The sequence below is a fragment of the Phaseolus vulgaris genome, chromosome 1 (assembly GCF_051622355.1).
Source record: "Phaseolus vulgaris cultivar YP4 chromosome 1, ASM5162235v1, whole genome shotgun sequence".
Lineage (NCBI taxonomy): Eukaryota > Viridiplantae > Streptophyta > Magnoliopsida > Fabales > Fabaceae > Phaseolus > Phaseolus vulgaris.
Genome location: NC_143498.1, coordinates 50,300,266 through 50,323,179, shown reverse-complemented (window position 1 = coordinate 50,323,179; position 22,914 = coordinate 50,300,266). Strand labels below are relative to the sequence as shown.

At 33.0% G+C, this 22,914-nt stretch overlaps 4 protein-coding genes and 1 pseudogene across 5 annotated transcripts; 4 read left to right on the top strand and 1 right to left on the bottom strand.

Annotated features, from left to right (window-relative positions):
• The first annotated feature begins 598 nt into the window (after positions 1–598).
• On the top strand, positions 599–2,832 carry LOC137814752 (alpha/beta-Hydrolases superfamily protein). The gene is made up of 3 exons (XM_068617643.2): positions 599–1,246; positions 1,339–1,580; positions 2,379–2,832. The coding sequence occupies exons 1-3, from the start codon at positions 782–784 to the stop codon at positions 2,623–2,625; spliced, it is 954 nt and encodes a 317-aa protein (XP_068473744.1). The 5' UTR covers positions 599–781; the 3' UTR covers positions 2,626–2,832.
• Positions 2,833–3,419: 587 nt separating this feature from the next.
• Positions 3,420–5,520, bottom strand: LOC137814753 (large ribosomal subunit protein eL18y). Its single transcript, XM_068617645.1, has 5 exons — positions 5,370–5,520; positions 5,207–5,296; positions 5,005–5,133; positions 4,712–4,894; positions 3,420–3,771 (listed from the first exon to the last, which is right to left on the bottom strand). The coding sequence occupies exons 1-5, from the start codon at positions 5,370–5,372 to the stop codon at positions 3,613–3,615; spliced, it is 564 nt and encodes a 187-aa protein (XP_068473746.1). The 5' UTR covers positions 5,373–5,520; the 3' UTR covers positions 3,420–3,612.
• A 4,307-nt stretch (positions 5,521–9,827) lies between these two features.
• SEC15B (exocyst complex component sec15B) lies at positions 9,828–16,116 on the top strand. Its single transcript, XM_068617641.2, has one exon. The coding sequence runs from the start codon at positions 10,028–10,030 to the stop codon at positions 12,425–12,427; it is 2,400 nt and encodes a 799-aa protein (XP_068473742.1). The 5' UTR covers positions 9,828–10,027; the 3' UTR covers positions 12,428–16,116.
• LOC137814751 (uncharacterized protein At5g01610) lies at positions 15,459–16,116 on the top strand. Its single transcript, XM_068617642.1, has one exon. The coding sequence runs from the start codon at positions 15,459–15,461 to the stop codon at positions 15,927–15,929; it is 471 nt and encodes a 156-aa protein (XP_068473743.1). The 3' UTR covers positions 15,930–16,116.
• A 1,783-nt stretch (positions 16,117–17,899) lies between these two features.
• On the top strand, positions 17,900–21,689 carry LOC150029683 (uncharacterized; annotated as a pseudogene). The gene has a single exon (XR_016523563.1). The product of XR_016523563.1 is annotated as an uncharacterized LOC150029683 (transcript).
• Positions 21,690–22,914: the final 1,225 nt, after the last annotated feature.

Sequence of the window (22,914 nt, the reverse complement as noted above, 5' to 3'; positions counted from 1 at the left end):
AAGATGTTGCCATTCAATATATTGTTTTTATTAATAAAAAAATGTTAATATTTTTCTAAACTTGTATATTTATTTTGATCATGACAAAGTATAACCCTCTTAAGAGATTTATTTTTTTATAATGTAGTTGGTTATGTATATCATGATTTTTAAAATTAAAATAAATACGAGAATAAAAAAGTAGTCATGTATTGAGTTGACTATTGTGAAACAATATTTCAGCGTTACTGGCTACATAGAAAATTTTGGCTGCGCTTATGTTTTTAGTTTTTGAATTTGATTTTTACAAGAATTGCATATAAAGAGACGGGGGAGAAGTAAACTTAGGTCCTAATAAGTTATTATCCTAAACAATTTTAATATTTAAACTCAATATATATTGAAAAACTCTTTAATGCTGTTATTATTATAAAATTGTAATTACGGAATATCACTGTTCACATATTAAAATTTGATACTTCTACGGGAAGATAATAAACACGTTTATTTGTGTAAATAAAAATTAAGACAATTTATTTATTCAAAAACATATTAATTTACAAAGATTACACTTAGAAATTAATGGTTAATTACACTTACCTGGGGAATTTTGGAATGAGATTAAAAAGGAAGGACTTGGATCGTCTTTGATAACATCATTAGGAACAAAATCATTTGGAATTTGTTTCCAAATAGGAAAAGAGAAATTCTCTTCCCACTCTCCATTTACCTAAATTCCCTGCAACACCAGATTATAGTGGTGATTAAGAAATTGAGTTAAGAGAGAGTGAGGAGAAAAGAGATGGAGAAAATAGAGCACACAACGGTGAGTACCAATGGAATTAATATGCACGTGGCATCAATTGGGTCAGGCCCAGTTGTTCTCTTCCTCCACGGCTTCCCGGAGCTATGGTACACGTGGCGCCACCAGCTTCTGTCCCTCTCCTCCGTGGGCTACCGCGCCATCGCCCCCGACCTCCGCGGCTACGGCGACACCGACGCCCCGCCCTCCGCTTCCTCTTACTCCGTCCTCCACATCGTGGCCGACCTCGTTGGGCTTCTCGATGCTCTGGGCATCGACCAAGTGTTTTTGGTGGGCCATGACTGGGGGGCTTCCATAGCCTGGTATTTCTGCCTGTTGAGGCCCGAGCGTCTGAAAGCCCTAGTCAACATGAGTGTCGTGTTCCGCCCCAGAAACCCTAAACGAAAGCCTATTCAGAGCTTGAGGGCCATGATGGGCGATGATTACTATATCTGCAGGTTTCAGGTAAAATAAATTCACTAATTCAACTCCTCGTTTTCTTCACAAATTTCAAAGGTAGGAGTGAAGTTAAGCTTTGGTATTTTTGTGTGCTGCAGAAGCCTGGGGAGGTTGAAGAGGATTTTGCTCGTGCTGGTGCTGCGAGGATAATAAAGAAATTTCTTGCTTCTCGTGATCCACGTCCACCTCGTGCGTCTAAGGAGATAGGATTTGGAGGTTCACCCGACCTTCATGTTGCTCTGCCATCGTGGCTGTCTGAAGAAGATGTCAATTATTACGCCAGCAAATTTGAACAGAAAGGCTTCACTGGTGGGCTGAACTACTATCGCGCTATGGACCTGTGAGTTTCTTTCTTCTAGTTCCTTGTAGGGAACATTGCCATACTTACTGCAGTTCAAGCTCCTATTTTGTGCATGTGACTGGAAATAATTATTTTAGTATACGCCACCTCAAATGATCTTCAACGGATTATGAATAAATTGTTTCCAATGATTAATATTTAGAACACGATCTCGTATCCACATGGAGTGTATAGGATGGAAGAGAAAAGAGAAAAAAAAAATGTGTGAGAGAGAGAGAATGTTTAGCTCTCACCCCAATAATAAACATGATCAATGTAGGTTGTATAAAGGTTTCGACAGTTCATACCTTGCAAATCGATTATTGGGACACGTCTGTGCTCTTCTAGATGTTTATTCCTAGTTGTAGGAGGTGGTCACCTACATTTTTCACGCTTTCGATACCTAATCGTATGCCCAGGGGTGTTGAGATATTTAAGATTGGGTAGTGCAGTTGGTGTAAGTCTTGGACAGACACCTTAAACAGCCGCTTTTACTGAGCGGAGTTAGGTCCTATCCTAACTTCAAGTCTTAAGAGAAATGTCAGATGTGGTAAGTGATGCAATGGAAAACAAAGAGACAAAAGAAGAAAATGACAAAGGTGTATTTTTATATTTACTTTATAGCTCGAATGAAATAAAGGGGCATGTTTAGGAATAGCTTTCATGAGTTACATCAGATGCAGTAACTGAACCTGGTTTGCAGTACTGTATATATGCATGTGCAGTTAAAATGAGTTGAGAAAATAATGAATTGGTTGAAAGATGTGTATGTAGTCTGATAAATTTGGTTGTCTGCAGAACCTGGGAGCTCACAGCAGCATGGACTGGAGTACAGATCAAGGTACCGGTGAAGTTTATTGTGGGAGACCTTGACATTACATACAACACTCCAGGTGTGAAGGAGTATATACATAACGGTGGGTTTAAGAGAGACGTACCGTTTTTGCAAGAATTGATTGTGATGGAAGGAGTAGCTCACTTTATAAATGAGGAAAGGCCTGAAGAGATCAGCGCGCATATATACGACTTCATCAAGAAATTTTAATCCTTTCAGAAGTATATTGTGTAGAGAAGTTCCTAAAAAGGCACCGTTTCACTAGCTTATATGAATCTTGTGTCTGCATAATTTCTGGCGTAAGGCCAAGGATTTGTTTGTCTTAATTTGGCTGGTATATTAATCAAATTAGATGCATACTGTACCGAAAAATACTTAGTCCCAAAAGCCAACTACCAAATGGTACATCTCTTCCAATCTCCTTTGCTGTCAGCATTTTGTAATTGTGGCACCTGCTATGTTTGTTTTACAATAATCCCACGTTAGATTTGTTAGTATAAGTTTTTGAACTTCTAAAAGGAGACTAGGTATAACAATAAATATTGTAATAAAAAAATTAAAACCTCTTCCAATTCGCAAAAATTTCATTTAGCTAAACAGAATAAAGTACATTTTAATAATAAAAGTAAACTTTATTTCTCTTTTAATTATTTTCAAGCAACAATGTGGTAAAATATAACTATTAAAACGACAAAAATAATGTAACAAAATACGAATGTGACTGCCTATAGTGAGCTTATAAAATGAAACCCCGGTACTCTTCTTAGATTGGGTTTGATTTGAACTCTTTCACCTGCAAAACCAAACATTCACTCAACTGAGATTTGTATTGCCGAAAACGGTGTTTCACACTCTGAAAATCGTGCTCGATAATTGGTGAGACCAAATTGCAACACCTTTCCGGATATACTCAAATCTAAATTCTTCCTTAGGAGAATGACTAAAATATGGGGAGGGATCATAAAATAAAGATTAGTCGAGTTCCTGCCATAATCACACCTTAATTAGACCAATAATTACTCATTAATCCTCTCAAAAGTAGTCTGCTAGAACAAAATTGTTCGGGGAAGGATATTCAATATTATTCCCTTTGAAGGAAACGTAAAAACTAAAATTAATTGTTCCAAAAACACGAGAAAACAATACATAATGATCACAGGGTAAGAAGAAAATTCCTTCACGTTTGAGATAAGGAACTCAAACTCTAAAGCCTCTGCTATTCCTTCTCCCTCTGGCCCGCTCAAATTTCCGTCCCTTTGCACGGACATAGGGCTTGGAATGGCTATGGGGCACACCAGGAGCCGGTCCAAAGTGCTTGACAGCCTCACGAGCATTCTTAGGACCTCTAAGAAGAACCTGAAACATCATTCGAAAACAAAGGTCAGCTTCTGAGAAACGCCCTTCATAACCCTTCCCCCCACTGTAAGGAAAAGGCAGACCTTGCATTATTATTTTCTTCCTCCAATAACGAACATGAAAGAGCAAGAATACTGGACCCCCCAAACAAAAAGGTTTATTCACACTTACAACTACATAAAGGTATGAGAGTGGATGAACGAGATTGGAAGTTACAAACAGAAAGCGCAACAGCTTATGTATCAACTACATATAAACATTTGCTGACAAACAAAATTATGAACCTACCTTAGACAACAACAAAATTATAGATTCCATGTAAACATTTATCATCCAATTGACTTTCACTTTCACACAGATAAGTGGCCAATTAGCCAATGTAATCAACGAGAGTGGCCAGAATGTATGAACAAATTGACTATTACAAGGACACACAGGATTGATAAACGAGAGTCATTGTTCATACATTACAAACGAGAATCATTGCTATGTTTTGGTCCCGTAGTCAAAGCTTCCAGACTACCGAGAGCAGAGCAATTATGACATAAAACATCATAGATTATGAGGTTCAGTAAAGCCTTAAAACATATTTAGATGAACTTCGTACCAATTCAGTTGCGACTCCATCCATACCCAAGCCAGAGATTGAACCCCAGACCTTGCTTAAACAACCAAAGTGGCAAACTACTTGTGCTAACAACTTATGTAGGTTGAACTACTCATTTGCTTTTTATACTTGTACATACTACACATTGTGGTTCCTATACATAAATCATTAATTTTAATCCCTGAACATACCCTTTGTAGTTCCTATACATACCCATTCTTAATCTTTCTGTCCCTACTGCCTGAACTCGAAAGAACTAGATCGGTAATTAAACCCTCGAAGTAAACAACTTATAGAAAAATACATGCAAAACAGAACTAATAATAACCATACCGTGTTTTGACCGAGTGGAGCTCTAAGAGCCAGTTGATCAAAGGTGAGGCATTCCCCGCCAGCTTTCTCAATTCTAGCTCTGGCAGTTTCAGTGAACCTCAGTGCTGTTACCTTCAGAGCAGGCACTTCGTACACACGAATATCATCGGTCACAGCCCCAACTACCACAGCTATCTTATTCTCCTGATGAAATAAATACCAAGCAAACGCATCAATGCCTATTTGATTACAACTTCAAATGACAAAAATTAACGATTAAATGGAATGAATGAAGAGAAGAGTTAGGTATGAACCTTTCCCTTGGTGTAACGGATCAATCTGGAGAGGGATAGCGGAGGCTTGTTGACCTTGCTCATGAAAAGACGCTTGAGAATGACGGCATTGAAATTACTCCCAGTCCTCCGAACAAGAAAACGGTACAACTGAAAACACAGCACATTTCAAATCCAAAACCCTCGTTCGCTCATTCACAGTAATGTAGGAGAAAGAAAGTACCTTGACAAGTAGCTTGAGGTAGATATCATCGGACTTTGGGGCGGTTCGCTTGGTCTTCTTGGACTTACCTCCTGCCTTCAAATCGATTCCCTGTAATTCATTTCAAAACAAAGTCAGACAAACTCTCGAATGATAGATTGCAACAACGTTGAGGGAAACTTACCATTGCGAATGGAGCTTCTCGTCGCCGCCGCCGCTGCTGCTGCCGTCACCGAGGGAGAAAATTGTGCTAGGGTTTTGGAGAGGGTCTGATGAATTTATTTATCACTTTTTTCGCACAGTGTTAAACCCGACTCAATTCGGGTCACAATGACGACCCGTTTAGCGAAACTCCAAATCTTACGAAATGTTTTTTTGAATAACTTAATTCTAGAATAAAACTTTATTGTATTATATTTTATCATTTTTTTATCATATCTTGTATTTATTTCTTCATTATATGACACTCTTTTGCTGTTTATATAGCTATAAAAAAAATATAAATATCATTGCTAATTTTTTTTTATCAATTATCAATTTGATAGTGCTTTTTGTTAAGAACTTGTTTAATAACAAACATTTTATGTATTTGTCTAACCTGCTTGTTTTAAAAATAAGTGATTTTTTACTTATTTAAATAAAAAATATCATTTATTTTAATAAGTAAATTTTATCTATTTTAAATAAGTGAATTATTTCATACCAAAATGGTTATATTAAAGTTTGATTCCTGGTTAAATAACACAGTCTACTGTTATTTGTATCCAAGCTTGATTTTTGTTTAAATAACACAGTCTACTGTTTCAAATTTATAGCATATTCCTTTTCACAATATCTTGAAAATAAATCAAGTTTGAATTATGTTTACTATGTTCAATCCAAAATTATTTTAATGTTTTCTTAAAATTATAAGTTTTTTAACTATTTTTTATTAATGATAAAACTTTATTTAGCAAAAAATATTTTGTATATCATATGTTATATTGTATTTACCGTAAATACAATGATTTCAAAAATATATATCTTTAAAATATAATTTTTTAAAATTTAAAATTTCTTTTATTCTATTTACTTAATTATACACAATACAGGGGCAAGGTATAGTATTATAATATTGAATGGTTCTAACTTCAAGTTTTGACCAGATTGAATTTAAACTTAATTAGATGACTAGCTCAAATGTTTGTATAAAGTAAAAGGAATCTCAACCTCATGCTAACTACTTGTTTGTTTTATAATTTTTATTTTATTTTATTTATATTTATTTTTATTTAAAAACCATTCAAGTACAACAAAAGTTCTTTTGACTCAATATTTATCACATGAAGGTGGATAATCGTGATTTTGTGTACCATTTCTGTAGATAATATGTTGATTTCATCTTGAAATATGTTCAAGATTTGAAATAAACTATATAAATATAGTGGTGGTAATTTTAGGAATGAAAAATAAAAGAAAACCCATAAGAAACTTTTTTATATGAAAAAAGAAACGCATTCAAAATAGATGTTGAAATTAGGATAGAATGTGCTAAAGTCATCAACACACCTTGGACAACATCAACGTATCATATAAAGTTCAACATTGCTCAAATTAAAAAGAAAAACATATACATGTTTCATGTTCCTTATGTCACTTATGTCAGTGCAATGAGGACTGTGATCTATGGAATGGTGTTCACTAACCAAACATTTTCAATAAAGTTAGTCTAATGAGTAAATATGCTACCAAACTTGGGGATAAACACCAATGAAGTGTGAAGTGAATCCTCGTAAAGGGGAATTAAGGAGATTGAAATTGTCTTCAATTTTGTAATGTACACTGGGAAGGTTCTCCAACTTTTGCACAATTCATTACAGACTACACAATCATGATTGAGGTCTTTAATTAGTTAAAAAGTTACTTCCAATAAATAGTCACTTTGTCAACAACGAATATAGAGTATATTCCGTCGGCAGAGACAACTAAGAAGAGGGTGTAGTTGAAGAGTTTGATATGGTATACTAAAATGAAGATAATTATCTTTTACAATGGTATGAGTGTAATATATTTGACTAAAGATAATATACAATATGATAGGATAAAATATATTGACATCAAATATCCTCTCTCACACTGATGAAAGAATTGAAGTGAAAATAATTGACATCAAAGATAATATTGTAATTTACACAAAAATTTGTATTTAAAAATAAATTTACATAATTTATCTGTATCATTTTGGATACTCTAAGGAGGATTGTCCTCCCAATTCAAAGGTTTTTCTTAAAAGTCTCAATTTTGTTAACTATGACAAAGGTCACAATTATAAACAAATTCACAACTATGATTGAACAATTTCTTTACTTTAACTTAATTTTAAAAAATATTGAAATTCAATATATATTTTATAAATAATATTAAATTGTTATGTAACACGTATGGATTTGGAAAAGTCTTATTCTAACATCATTTGATCATCATGCAAACGTCTATGATGTCAATTATTTTATAAATTTAAGGTGATCTTATTTGATTAACATGCTCAATAACTTATTCATTAAAAAATTATTATATTTATATATTATAATTAGTTAGAAGATCATTATATATTTTTAAGTAATTTATAGCATCTTTTAAAATTATATAAAGGAGTTTCATGTTTTTTATTGAAACTAGCGGGAACATATCCGCATTTTTTATTTCTGTTATTTTAGTATTTTTTTTTCAAAAACAATTTTTCTTAATAACATTAAAATGGGAAGTTAAAGAGTATACAATTAAAAGAGTAGTGTGTATTCGCATTTTTTATTTTTCTTTTTTTAGTATTTTTTTATTTTTCAAAAACAATTTCTCTTAATAACATTAAAATGAGAAGTTAAAAAGAAATGAAAGTATGATTTTACATGAAAGTGAAAAGGAAAGAAAAAATAAAGTGAGAAGTATGGTAAAAAACAAAAGAATGTGTTATGTGTAGTGGGAGAGAGAAAGTGGGAAGGTAGGATACGTGGTTATGTGTAGTGAAAAATCATAAAATCTGTTTTTTAAATTAATTTTAATAAAAAAGAATATTAATTTAAATCAGAAAAAGTAACGTACCAGATTTCCATTCTCCTGCTAAATGGTGCACAAAATATTACAAATATCTTTAATTTTTTATTTAATAGGGAATAAGATTTTTAAAACAGAAAAGTAGCTAATCAATCTCTCTCCACTCTCCAGTTAAATAATAACAAATAAAATAAATTTTAAAATTAAAAAATTATTTTATTAATTTTTGAAATTATTAATGTCCAAATAACCAAAATAAATTAATACAAAAAATTATTAAGTAAAGATAAAATGAAAAAAAAATTAAGAGCAGTTAAGAGGAGAATAAGAAATGACATAATAACCATAATACAATAATAAAATTAAATATTAATATAAGGATAAAATAGAAAAAAAATTAAAAACAATTAAGAGGGAATCCCCTTTATAGTATAGATATAGATAGAACATATAAAAGTACATTAACCCTCAATATTTGTACATTTTAATATAACATCCTTACACATTTATTATTATTTTTAAATTATTTATTCTTTGTCTATTTAGTAAAACGTTAAATTTTAACATAAAATACAATTTAGTTACGTACCATTTATTTACACCCATGAATTAGTTTATTGTAATCAAAAGTCTCTTAATTTTTTTTCACCCATCTCTTGTCTCTTGTAACAGTAAATAACACTAAAAACATTATGTACTTCATGCCTTTAACAATATTTATAGAACAAATTAAAAAATATAAATTATACTTTCAAATATAATTTACCCGTATTCATATACCCTATTCCATAAAAGAATATAAAAAGATTCATCAAATAAGCTGTAAACCCATTTGAGTCAACGTCAGCCGTGACAGGGTTTATTCAATTATCTGTCCTTCAGACATTCATTCACGAAGGAATTACAGATTGTATCAACTCAATAATGATATCAGATAGAAAAGAAAGGTAAGAGGGAAAAAAAGTTAAAAAATGAGAGAAAAAAAGCAGATTTGTAATATTTGATTTTGATGATTATTTTGAGGTTATATATATTATGCCTGTTAATGAAATGAATTCTAATTAATTTAAAAAATGAATTTAACTACCCACAAATGCAGACATTTTTTTAGAAATAAGAATTTTGTCTTTCTCACTTATTTGTATTTAAATATTTATTTAACATTAGTAAGAACTCATCTCAAGATCTTGATAGGGAAAAAATAGGAAAAATGCACGCAAAAATAACACTCAATAATGAATCAATTGCAAAAAAATAAATGACACAAAATTTAACGTGATTCGATCGTCAACTGCAACTAACGTTCAAACTATTAAGTTTTTATTGCACATCAATTATATTATAAAAGGGATACAGTAATTAAGCTCACTCACTAAACATGGTGTCTAAGTCTAACTCAATTAATCTTGACTTCATACCCAACAGATATTTACATTCTTCATTCAAATTAAAAATAATCTACTAAAATAAAAAGTAATATTAACTTTATATATATATATATATATATATATATATAAAGAAGGTATATCCTAATATAGATAATTATCATTTAAAAAGCATATAACAGTAGTTGCACCCACCACACATGCATAAAGCTATTTTTTTTTAATATTTAGTTATTTAATAATCATTTATAATTTCATATGGGAAGTATGAATGAAACAAAGAATTTTCATTTTTTCAGTTCAATTACCGAAATACCCCAGAAGATTACAGAATACCCAAAACTAAAGACTTCCGACGACTCTTTTGGCGTGTCCGAACAAATTCTGAATCCCTAAATTTTCTCCTTCTGCCACGGGCACATCCACGATGATGCTTTCCTCCAAACCACCGCGCCGGAAAATTGTTCCGGCAAACGGCGACGAGTCCGCAGATAAACTGGACCAGCTTCTCTTGTCCTCCGCCATCTGCAACAACGAGGACATAGGCCCGTTCATCCGGAAGGCCTTCGCCTCCGGCAAGCCGGAGATGCTCCACCACCACCTCCGTCACTTTGCCCGCTCGAAGGAGTCCGAGATTGAGGAAGTGTGCAAGGCTCACTACCAGGATTTCATCCTCGCCGTCGACGATCTACGATCCCTCCTCTCAGACGTTGATTCGCTGAAGTCCTCCCTCTCCGACTCCAACTCGCGGCTCCAGTCCGTTGCGCGCCCGCTCCTGTCGTCGCTCGACGCCTTCGTCGAGACGCGGAACGTCTCGAAGAACGTGAACCTTGCCATCGACTCCATCCGCGCGTGCGTCAAGCTGATGGAGGTTTGCACGCGCGCCAATCGCCACCTCGCGGACGACAACTTCTACATGGCTCTTAAGTGCATGGACACGATCGAGCGGGAGTATTTGGACCAAACGGCGTCGTCCACGCTGAAGCGGATGCTGGAGAAGAAGATTCCAGATATTCGGCTGTACATCGAGAGGAAGGTGAACAAGGAGTTCGGGGACTGGTTGGTTGAGATCCGAGTCGTGAGTCGCAATTTAGGTCAATTGGCGATAGGTCAAGCCTCGTCAGCGAGGCAGAGAGAAGAGGATCTAAGAATTAAGCAGCGGCAAGCGGAGGAACAGAGTAGACTCAGCGTGAGGGACTGTATTTACGCTTTGGAAGAAGAGGATGAAGACGGAATCATCGCTGGCGGGATCGGTGAAGACGGTGGTGGAGTCGCGGGGTTTGATTTGACTTCGTTGTACAGGGCATACCATATTCATCAGACTTTAGGGTTAGAGGATCGGTTTAAGCAGTATTATTTTGAGAACCGGAAGCTTCAGTTGACTTCGGACTTTCAGGTCTCGTCCATGACTCCTTTTCTGGAATCGCATCAAACGTTCTTTGCGCAGATTGCAGGGTTCTTTGTGGTGGAGGATCGCGTGTTGAGAACCGGAGGCGGGTTGATTTCAAAATTGGAGGTTGAGAATCTGTGGGAGATTGCTGTTAGTAAGATGTGTTCAGTACTGGAGGATCAGTTCTCCAGAATGCAAACTGCTAATCATCTTTTGCTTATTAAGGATTATGTGAGTCTGTTAGGAGTAACCCTGCGGAGATATGGGTACCCCATTGATGCGTTACTTGATGTTTTGAGCAAACACAGGGATAAGTACCACGAGCTGCTTTTGTCTGATTGTAGGAAGCAGATTGCGGAGGCGGTTGCGGCTGATAAATTTGAGCAGATGTTGATGAAAAAAGAGTATGAGTATTCCATGAATGTGCTTTCTTTCCAGATACAGACTACGGATATCATACCAGCTTTTCCCTATGTTGCCCCTTTTTCCACCACTGTGCCAGATTGTTGTCGGATTGTACGGTCATTCATTGAGGATTCTGTGAGTTTCATGTCTTATGGCGGGCAGCTTGAGTTCTATGAAGTTGTTAAGAAATATTTAGACAGACTTTTGATTGAGGTTTTGGATGAAGCTTTAGTGAAGCTTATCAATACCTCGATTAGTGGTGTCTCCCAGGCAATGCAAATGGCAGCGAATATGGCTGTCTTGGAGCGTGCTTGTGATTTTTTCTTCCGCCATGCTGCACAGCTTTCGGGTGTTCCCTTGAGAATGGTGGAGAGAAGCAGAAGGCAGTTTCCCCTAAGAAAAGCTCGTGATGCCGCAGAAGAGATGCTCTCCGGGCTACTCAAAACCAAAGTTGATGGATTTATGACCTTGATCGAGAATGTAAATTGGATGTGTGATGAGGCACCTCCGAGTGGAAATGAATATATAAATGAGGTTATAATTTATTTGGAAATTTTGGTTTCAACTGCTCAACAGATATTGCCATCTCAAGTCCTGAAGAGAGTATTGCAGGAAGTTTTTGCTCACATATCCGAGAAGATAGTTGGGACTTTAATCAGTGATTCTGTTAAAAGGTTTAATGTCAATGCTATTAATGGAATTGAAGTAGACATTCGGCTCTTAGAATCATTTGCTGATAATCAGGCCTCTCTTTTCTCCGATGGGGATGTTGATGTTTTGAAAGCATCACTTGCCAGTTCAAAGCAACTGATTAATTTGCTATTGAGTAATCATCCGGAGAACTTCTTGAATCCGGTGATAAGGGAGAGGAGTTACAACACTTTGGACCACAAGAAAGTGGTGATTGTTTCAGAAAAGTTGAGGGATCCTTCAGAACGGCTCTTTGGAACCTTTGGTAGTCGTGGGGCCAGGCAGAATCCGAAAAGGAAATCATTGGATACGTTGATAAAAAGACTTAGGGATGTTAGCTGATTAAGCTTATAGCTGTACGTAAGGTACTTTTACTTGTTGTCTCTAGTCCATTTTGACTATGAATTATTTAACAGTGAGTTGTTGATAAATTATTTGGTTTAAGGTCAGGCTATCACTGTCTTGTCTTCCAAATGCATTTTAAGATTTTTCCAAATATTTGTTTGAAATGTATGATTGCTATTTTCTTTTTTTTTTTGGATTTCATTTAAATATTTTCATGTCATTTTATAGTATCTGTTTTGAATTGTATCCCTCATGTCTGGTAAACTGTCTTTAATGTTGTAACATGATCTTTATTTTCCTGAGTAGCTGCTGCTCTTCTTTCAACTTTCATTGATTTAGGTCTAGACGAATGGAACAATTGTTAATTTAGCTCAGATTTATTGAAACATCATAATCATTGCTTTGGCATTCGCTTCTCTGTTCATCGGCCTTAGCCTTGTATCGTACCACAAAATGTTGTTAAGTAACCCTAGTAGTGCCACCAAACACCACCATAACACTGTAACATGGCATTTTTCTTCCCCTCCGCCAATGGCAATTTGTGAAGGGATGCTTGTTATGGTGGCGCCATAGACCACAATGGCTTGCTTAACCTATAGCTTTTTCAACTTTGGCCAATGATAGATTAGTGTTGAGATTATTGAAGTGGCATTGATCCACACATAGAACTTTCTAAAGCATGATTAATAGCCTTCGCCCTTAGGTTTGAAGTTGAAACGAGGTTACTTTTCCAATCCTGTTGTCACGATTGTAGATTTTACTAAGGCTCGTATGCGGGTCTATAAAAGACACCGATTTTGGAAAGAAACAAGAAGCTCTTGATCTGTTGAAAAAGTAAATCCCAAGCCAATTAAAACAATTTAATTGAGGTTGCGAAGTGATGCAAAGCAAACAGTATTTGTTTGCATATTATTTTTAATTAATCCATTGCATATAGTAATATTGTATTGAATATTAGCTGCACAAGACACAATTGAATATACAGGACGCCAAATTGCCTGCTGAGCTATATTGAAGTATGCGGTTTACCGAATTGCACGGTGCCCTTAAACACAATGAATGAACCATGATATTTCTCGTAAAGATTGCAGCACCTTGACTTGACACTCTTGTAGCCAAATTTGAAACATACACTAAGTGCACACTAGGGGCGGCTGTTTCTACGTTTTCTCTGCTCTCTTGTTTTTGTTTGTCTGTGTTGTGATCAAGATTATATTTAAAAGTGTCATTTCTACTGATTTTAATTTATCATCTGTGTTCTCATTATCTGTTCAACTGCTATCTTGTTGTAATGCTGAGTTCTTTATAACAACATTAAAAATGGCAGATTTCATATAAATGTCTATAGTTAAGATAAAATTAGGTATATAAAATCCAATGAGACAATATATTATATTAAATTGGCTAAAATAATGATTGTGTCAAAAGTAGACCCTGTTGAATAAACATTAAAATATGACTTGATATACTCAATTACTGGTTGTGCATACTTTTCTGTGGTTGGCATTTCAAAATTATAGAATAGTCTTTTCAGGAATGTTCTGTCTCCTAAATAGTCGTTAAAGTAAAATAATCATATAAATAATTCTTTATGTATTAGAAATCAGAATGAGAAATCCTTCAAATTAGTTCATCACCATAGTAACATACTAGCATAAGAATTGAGTTATTTGATATTTAATACGTAAGGAACTAATTATATAATGTTACTTTTTTAAGGATTATTGTGGAAAAAAGGAAATATTCGAGAGACCACGTTGGTAGTTTGTTCAAAATTATATCCAACGGCTAAGGCATTTCTTTATTGAGGAGACAATAATTAACTATATCTGATTCAATTAGACTCCACAATTCATTTATCACATTATAGGCCATTTATTTTACTGTTTTTAGGTCTACAATTATACATTACCCATCTATTTTTTTATAATTTAAGCAACTTCTCTCTTCAATAATTTTAATCTTTTTACAAAATTATTCGTTCAAGTGACTCCACATTTGTACATTTAATTATCTTTTTTTATCACCCCGTAACACTTGTTTCTACTTTTCTTAATCTCATAAATATAATTTATTATTAGAAGTTTGTATTGGTCTTATTGTTAGACTTAGTCATTAAGTTCCAAACCGCTCTTGAATGGTAATCTAAGATTCTGAATTTTGATTATAACAATATTGCAGAAAGAAAATATTTAGTCACTACAGACTGAAATAAGGTTTGTGCCAAAGTTAGTTTAAACAAAACGTTCAGACTATTTTTTTCAATATGTATTTAAAGTGCATTTGCATTTCGACACACCCTAAATGTCTTATTTTATTTTATTTATTTTTTCTGATAAAAAAAAATATTTGCATATGTTTATCTTATATATATGATGAAACAAATTAGCATATTAGTCATCCAAGTGAGATTTACACATTCATTGCATTCATAGTCTGAAACACAACATGAGCAAATTAGAGAAACATGAATGTTTAAAGAACAAATATGCATGATGAAGGAGGTCAAACATGTTCAAATATTGTTTTGCTAAAAAAATAGAAACCTATTTTTATCATAACGCATGTGTATCATTTTAACTATAATTAACTACTTAATATATACATAAGAAAAGGATACTTTCATTTTATCTAACAAAAAATAAGTTATAGACATGGGATCAAAATATCTCTTAAGGCTGCAAATGAGTTCAATATTCGCCCCCTTCGTGTGGCATATTCTATTCCATTTTAGCATACTGCCCGTGCTACCCGAGGTTTTCTGTGTGGTGAAATCACGTGCTTCGCGAGTTGCAGGCATTAATAATTTAATAGATTATTATTAACATTAGTATATACTGAATAGGTACAAAAACTTGCATATGAAAAAAGTGAAGCAAATCATTTCATTTGAAGTTGCTATAAACTAACTATATTTTTAAGTTGACGATTGGTTTATAAATTTGGTTTAGTATTTGTTCCTCCCATATCATAACACGACACTTCAATCCCCCATTTCCCACACGGTAAACTCGTGCTCCTTAAAAAAATGAACACAAGGTGTTCGATGATATTCCTTTGCATTCTGGCTTGTGCGTATGTGACCGTTTCAGAGGAATTATCAGCCTACGAAGTTCTTGAGAAATATGACCTTCCAGTGGGTCTTCTTCCGAAAGGTGTAACAGAGTACGAGCTAAACGAAAAAAATGGGCACTTCACTGCGTATCTGGAGAAAACGTGCTATTTCAGCGTACAATCGTATGAGCTAAAGTACAAGTCCACCATCAAGGGCGTGATCTCGAAGAGGAAGTTGTCGAAGCTGAAGGGTGTTAGCGTGAAAATTGAAGTGTTGTGGATCCCAATCTCGGAGGTCACTCGCGACGGTGATGACCTCAAATTCTCTGCCGGAGTTGCTTCTGCCGGTTTTAGCGCCGACAGCTTTTCGGAGAGCCCTCAGTGTGGATGTGGATTCCATTGCGACCATTTCAACCAAAACGGTGACGTTTCTTCTTCTCTTTAGATTTAATTGATAGGTCTCTTGCTTGCGGAATTGAGATCTGTTGTTGTGTTTGTTCTGTTCCTAATTATTATCGATCATCATCATGTTGTTTTTCTTTGCATAAATAATGATTATTTGTGATGTTTTGCGGGACACACTATATAGCAGTGTGTGTAAGACATTTCTAGAATAATTATTTTTCTGTGAATTTTTTTTTTCTAGGAGGTTTAAGATACTTCTCTTAAATGACATATTGATATCCATAGAACACTTATCAGTGAAGTGTTCAATTTTAAAAATATTTGTTGAAATTTTAAAAATTCTAGCACTGTTCTATCACAATTTTAAAATGGATAAATACAATAATTTCTTAAAAACTCCAATTTATTGGATAAATTTTTATTATGTTTATAAAAATAAGGAATAAATTCTTTTGAATCCGTCATAAAAATATCTTCATATGCTCCCAAAAAAATCTCAAACATACTTTTGCACATAAATATTTATTTTCAATTTATATAATTTAAAACTACATTTTAGAAATTATACTTATCTTCTTCTCCTATCCGTATCTGTGTTTTATTAGTGTACCTAACTCTTGTTTTATTAAATCTTTTCTAACTTTTTTTTATATTAAATATGATTAATTTTATGGTGATACAATTTTTTATAAAATAGAAACAAATTTATAGAAAGATGAAAGTGGACGAATATAGCATTTCTGATTACGTATTATATATTTTTGTCCACTATCTTTATTTCTTAAACTCTTTCTAGGTGTATGAGAGAAGGGTCCACAATTTTTCCATTTAGATATAGAAGATCCTTAATCATAACACCACATAAGAAAAACTTACACTTTGTTTTGACATGGAAAGAAAAACAGAAAATAGAACATACATGTTAAAAAAATGTAGAATTTTTGAATTTTTATGAGATTGTTTGGTTTGAAGAGGATTAAAAGAGAGAAAAAAATAATAAACAATTAAAAGGATTTTTCTTTTATTATTTTAAACGTGTATAAGAATACTTGCGGTGCATTTAGTTAACTAAAGTGAACATATAATCAACTATCGTATGCGGATAATTGATTAAATAGTTATTACAAGGTCTAATTCATTTTAATGAAGTTATTTAATCCATAATAGTCCAGATTATATTCAATTACATTGTTTTTTTAAAATTATATTTTGGTCTAATTTTTTAAAACATAAAATATCTGGTTGTGTTTTTTATGGTTTCTTTTAACCTCTCTCTTGGAACCGATAATGATGTCATTTATCACTCTCTCTTTTTCTTTTGACTTTTGTTTCATGTTGTTGTTTCAAAATGCATGATGTCCTCTTGAGACTGAAGGTTTCAAGTATGATGACATCGCAGTTGGTATTGAGGGTATAATTTTGGCACATTCCCTTTCATTCTCATTTTCTTTTTTTTTTAATCTTTCTCAAGGTTTTCTTGTATAGTTATATGCCTATTCCCATGTTCCTATAGATTAAATGTTTCTAAAATGTATCACTTATTTAAAAGGAATATATGATTTACTTATTTTTAAGATAAGCATATTAAAAAAATTAAAATACGCTAATTTTATTAAAAAGTATTTTAAACAAATAAAGAAAAACAAATACATCCCTTATTACTCATTTACTCAATTATTTCAATATAATTGATTAAATGTTTTTTCTACTTAACTTTTTTTATAATTACATTTAGAGTTAATATTCAATTTATTATCGTGATTATTAAAAAATCAATTTGATCCTAACATTTTGAAAATGTATTTAAGTATTTAAGTTGATATCTTCTCTTAACTTTTGATTAGTAGTGTTAAATGTTTGTGATGTGACACATATAAGTGCAAACATGTATTGTGATTTGTTGTATAGGTAAACCACATGCAGGTTTAGAATTTACCCAATTTTAAGGGTTGATTTTTTTTCCTACATTAGAGTCCCTCCTAATTGCCCCTTCAGCCCACAACCTCCCCCATGCACTTCTCTCCCCAACTTGCCTCCATGCTTCGCTCCCTCACCTCCATCGATAGTTTCTGCAACATCTCTGTCATCTCCCTCTCCCACCTCATCCTCTCCAACCTCATCATCAAAGTCTCCGCTTCCTATGTTTTCCTCTCTCACATCCACTCTCCCAACCTCACTTACATAGATCTTTCTTCCGTCAATCTCTCAGGAATACCATCCTCCATCACCATGTTGGACACCCTCCAAGATTTGATCATCTCTTCTAATTAACTCAAGGGTGAGATACCTTATTCCATTGGGGACCTCATTTCTCTGGAAAATCTCTCCTTGGATTCCAACTCCTTCTCAAGCTCTGTTCCTGACTCCTTGTCTGCCATAATCGGCCTGGTTCACTATGATAAGTTTGGAAGGTCGGTGTCTCCTCCACCGTCTAAGCGTTCTTCTACGGATGATAACAACACTGATGAAGATTATGATGATGGTGCCACTATTACTCACAAGAAGAAGCATCATCATAAACCCAACAATCTGGTTCTTGGTGTGTTCATTACGCTTTCTTCCATGTGTACAACAAATTAGAATCCAGGTTTACAGTTGTCTATACCACATCAGAAACACTTAATGTTGTTAGTCCAAAATTAACACAAAATACCAACTTAAATACATTTTAAAAATTGTTAAGATCAAATTGAGTTTTTTAATAACCATTATAGTAAATTGAATATTAATTTTTAATATTGATCATTAATATAAGAAATAAAAGGTAATTATAACTATATATAATGATCATAAATATAGGGAATAAAAGAAAATTACAAGTATATATAATTGTTTTAGTGGTTCATTACCCTCAAGCCATATAATCAATTATTATGTTTTTTTACGTGAAAAGTAAATATTTGACCAAATTATTGAATATGAATTGTTTAATTGATTATTAAAGTTGTATAATCAATCATATTTCACTTTTGGACTAAAGCATTCTATTGAAACATTTAATAAATATGGTAAGATTATTTGATGGTGCTAGCGTTCCAGATATCGTCTCTCAGTTTTGAATAGGTGGTGATTGAAATATTTCATTGTTTTTACATTTATAAACCTAACATGAAAACTTTTATTTAAAATAAAAAATTATCATTTTTTAATTAAATAATTATTATTTACATAATACTTGAGTGTTTTATTAAATGGGTTTGATTTCAAGATTCTATTATGGTTTGACAAAAGATTTAATTACATTTATAAGGTTGAAGAGTCACATGCTATAAAACCTTTCTTGATATATTTTTATCTAGTTTGTCAATAAAATTTAGGGATGGCAAAGCGGGTCAGCCCGCCCCGCATTGGCCCGCCCCGCGCTTGGCCCGCAAAAATGCGGGACGGGTTGGCCCGCCCCGCAAAGTTATTGCGGGCTAGAATTCCCAACCCGCCCCGCATAAGAGCTGGCCCGCAGGTTTGCGGGCCAGCCCGCGTTCTTTTTATTTTAAATTAAATATTTATTTTTTTACATTTTGTTATTAAAAAATTGTCAAATTAAACCTATATATTTGCTATTATCAAACCTAATTTTTTTTCCTTCCTTTTCAAATATAGTCAAACATCAAAACATTAAGATAAATATCAAATATCACTATTCTTCCACTTCCAAAACATTAAAAATACCTAATTCCAAAACATTAAACATAAACATTAATTCAAAAACATTAAACATAAACATTATTGACATTCTTCCATTTCAATAACATTGGATGCCACCTTAGTAGAACCTTCATCCATTTTTTCATAATTATAATCTTCCCGTCATCTGCATATATTAAAACAATGACAATTAATTAATTAATTTTTCATAAAAATAATACAATAAAAATAAGATAACTTTTGGCTCAATTGATGGTTTGGTCATGAGTAACTTCTAAAATACCCTCTGCTTACTACTCCTTCTCTAACTGGTGTCTTGCTCCTTTATCGTGTTTGAAATTAATTTAATTGGCATGACCTAGTTTAGGTTGCCCTGTTGCTACTAAGTGTCAATATTTTTTTCTTGCGAGTTTGCGAGCCAGCCCGCCCCGCCCCGCAGCTGGCCCACGCGGGTTGCGGGCTAATGCGGGGCGGGCTAATGCGGGTTAGCGGGTTGAAAAGGTCATCCCGCCCCGCGTTTTTTACCTGCGGGCCGCGGGCCAGCCCGCACGGCCCGCCCCGCTTTGCCATCCCTAATAAAATTTATCTCATATTAGAATCTTTATACATTTATAGAGATCCAAGTGTAATCTTTGTATCGTAAGTGTGATTTTCTTGGAGTTTGGTATATATTCTTAAAAGGTACAAGGAAATGAGGAAAAACAAAACAAAACTATATATAAGATAAGGACATGCTCCAAGTAATTTTGATAAGGGGATAAATTTTTATCGATTTGTTAGTTTTTATAAAATATTTGTTTCAAAAGTCACCATTATAATCTCCCCTTGAATGAAGTTATGAAGAAAAATACCAGTTATAAATAATAAAAAGATGTGAAAATCAAAAGAGAAAAAACCAAATTATATGAATCAATTTATCAATTATTCAATCTTTTTCAAATCTCAACATAAAAACCACAGATCTCACATGGATCTACACATCTAGGATATTCAACAAAGAGAATAACAATTGACACCTTCCAAAAGACCTGTATTAAGTAAGTCCTACCAGAGACTAACATCTTATCCAAATATTACCATCGAATCCAACAAAAAGGATAAAGTATACGTAAGTTCAATACAATCAAAGTCGTGCATTTCATATGTCATGATGTGCATAAACTCTTCCATCAACTTCTCACCACCTAATATCTTAGTTTATGTGACTTAGATCATCAGTGAAGCTCAGGGATCTCTGTTACCACATAGACATCAATACTTAATACACAAACATCAGTCCATGTTCAGATAAATTGAAATTTGGGACCATGTCCCCTCCATGTTCAGATCTTCTATCCTAGAATACTATTAAAAATTAAAGTTAGTTTCTCTTACCTTAATTGTTTGCTTTCTAAGCAACCTGGATAAGTTTTAAAATACAAGGACCTAATGTAAGTTATCCAAATGGAATAAAAATTCAGTATATAATAGAATAAGTTGAAAAGATTAATTTTTTAAATGACTCCAATAAAATATCTTTAGAATAAAAATGAACTTACTCTAATTGAAAATTTGATTGAGTTAAAATATACCGAATTTTCAACTACACTATGACGTACGTGATAAGATTTTTAAATAAACGAAGTATGGAAGAAAAGATGAAAAAAAGAGAGAAAAAAAATAGAAAGAGAAAGTGAGTTAGGAAAAAGAAAAAAAAAATGAACATTGGGGACGCTATTTCCTTTTGTTTTCTATGGTTGTTACACCGATACTTTGATACCTATAAATTTTTCCAAAAATATAAATTACATTCCATTTACATCTAAAAATATTATTATTTTACTATCATAATTTTTTATTACAAAAGTAATTGTAGGGCAGATATATTGTTTGAACAGTGGTGTGAAAAGAGTATTGTCCTTGTTTCAGTGGTCAGCAATTATGATGAAGGTATAGTGAATCTCATTCTGAACTCTCTTGTCCACTATCTTGTGCAAACCACATGCTCCATAAGGTGTTCAAATGAAAAATGTTTTAGCTTTTACGTGAAAAGAAAAATGAATGGTTGGTGTCAACTTCTTCCTCATTCATTTCCATTTCTCCAAGTTAGATGGATCTGTAATAACATACCAATGCCAAATTGTCTGCCATTTTAATGAAACATTAGATACGCATACAATATTTTTATTGCTAGTACCCATCAACATCGGAATATACATAAAATAAAGTTAGAACGTTTAAGCATAAGCACACGATGCTTGGATTCAAATCATCTCTATTCTCACAACCAACCAAGTAAAAACATATATATGATCATAGATTCAATAATTTCATTGATAAATATATCACTATGCTTTTAGAATTTTTTTTGTAAATGTGTAGTTTATCTATATATGTTTATTAACATATGAATTTTTATCTAATTTTTCTATAAATATATATATATATATATATATATATATATATTTTAATAATATTTTTTTATGTGATAATATATGATTGTTGTTATATCTAATATAAATTTTTTTATAAAAAATATATTTTATAATACATAAATAAATATAAATTTTATTTTTAAATTAATATTATAAAATTAATTTAAAATTTATTAAATTGCTATTGAATAACTTATAAATATATAACCTTTCCATAAATTTAAATAAGGAATGTATGTGTAATATATAAATAAATACAAAAAAATTAATCTTATAAAAAAATAAGTAGAATTCTTTAATACATATACATATGCATTATTATACATATACATTTGCATTATTGGATCCATGCCAACATAAAGAAAAAAGCAAAATTACTGATCACTAGTAATTAACTTCTGACACATATCATGATGATGTTAGTTTGATACATTCTTGGTTTAATACATTATCATATTGTAGTTTATTTTCATTCTTATTTGGAGTTAGTAGAAGTTGAGACATTGGTGATGTAGTTTTGGGGAACAAGTGCAGCTTTCTCCACATGCAATGAATGAATGCATGAGTTTGAAAGTGGAATCCATTAAACTATTGCACATGGATTTGTTTCATGTTTGGCTGCTTCAGGTAAAGAAAACTACATCACCCTGCCCCTCATGGCCCTGCAATTTTTCTGTCACTCACACTGCCATATGCATATAACTCTTCTGAATTCAAAAATGAATTCTATTTCTTTCATTGATTTGTGCTATCGTCCAAGCCAGAATCTACAACAAATTGAAAACGACCCTTTTCTCTTCATCTAAAACTTACTTGTCATACACGCTTCCCATTTGCCTTTGAACTCCTCTTCATTTCTCACTTTACCTCTTTATCATTAAAACCATCACATGTTATATCATGTTTCTGTCAAATCAATTGCTTCAATCATGTCATGATAGCGTGTTTTATATTACAAATAAATGAAAC

What these genes read in the sequence shown, in the direction of transcription:
- LOC137814753 (XM_068617645.1), bottom strand. An exon ending in TCCGTTACACCAAGGGAAAG is followed by an intron (nt 4,895 to 5,004) that starts GTTCATACCTAA and finishes TTATTTCATCAG; the next exon opens with GAGAATAAGATAGCTGTGGT. An exon ending in CTCCACTCGGTCAAAACACG is followed by an intron (nt 3,772 to 4,711) that starts GTATGGTTATTA and finishes ATGATGTTTCAG; the next exon opens with GTTCTTCTTAGAGGTCCTAA.
- LOC137814752 (XM_068617643.2), top strand. Translation starts at nt 782, where the DNA reads ATGGAGAAAATAGAGCACACAACGGTGAGTACCAATGGAATTAATATG. An exon ending in ACTATATCTGCAGGTTTCAG is followed by an intron (nt 1,247 to 1,338) that starts GTAAAATAAATT and finishes TGTGTGCTGCAG; the next exon opens with AAGCCTGGGGAGGTTGAAGA. An exon ending in TACTATCGCGCTATGGACCT is followed by an intron (nt 1,581 to 2,378) that starts GTGAGTTTCTTT and finishes GGTTGTCTGCAG; the next exon opens with AACCTGGGAGCTCACAGCAG.
- SEC15B (XM_068617641.2), top strand. Translation starts at nt 10,028, where the DNA reads ATGATGCTTTCCTCCAAACCACCGCGCCGGAAAATTGTTCCGGCAAAC.
- LOC137814751 (XM_068617642.1), top strand. Translation starts at nt 15,459, where the DNA reads ATGAACACAAGGTGTTCGATGATATTCCTTTGCATTCTGGCTTGTGCG.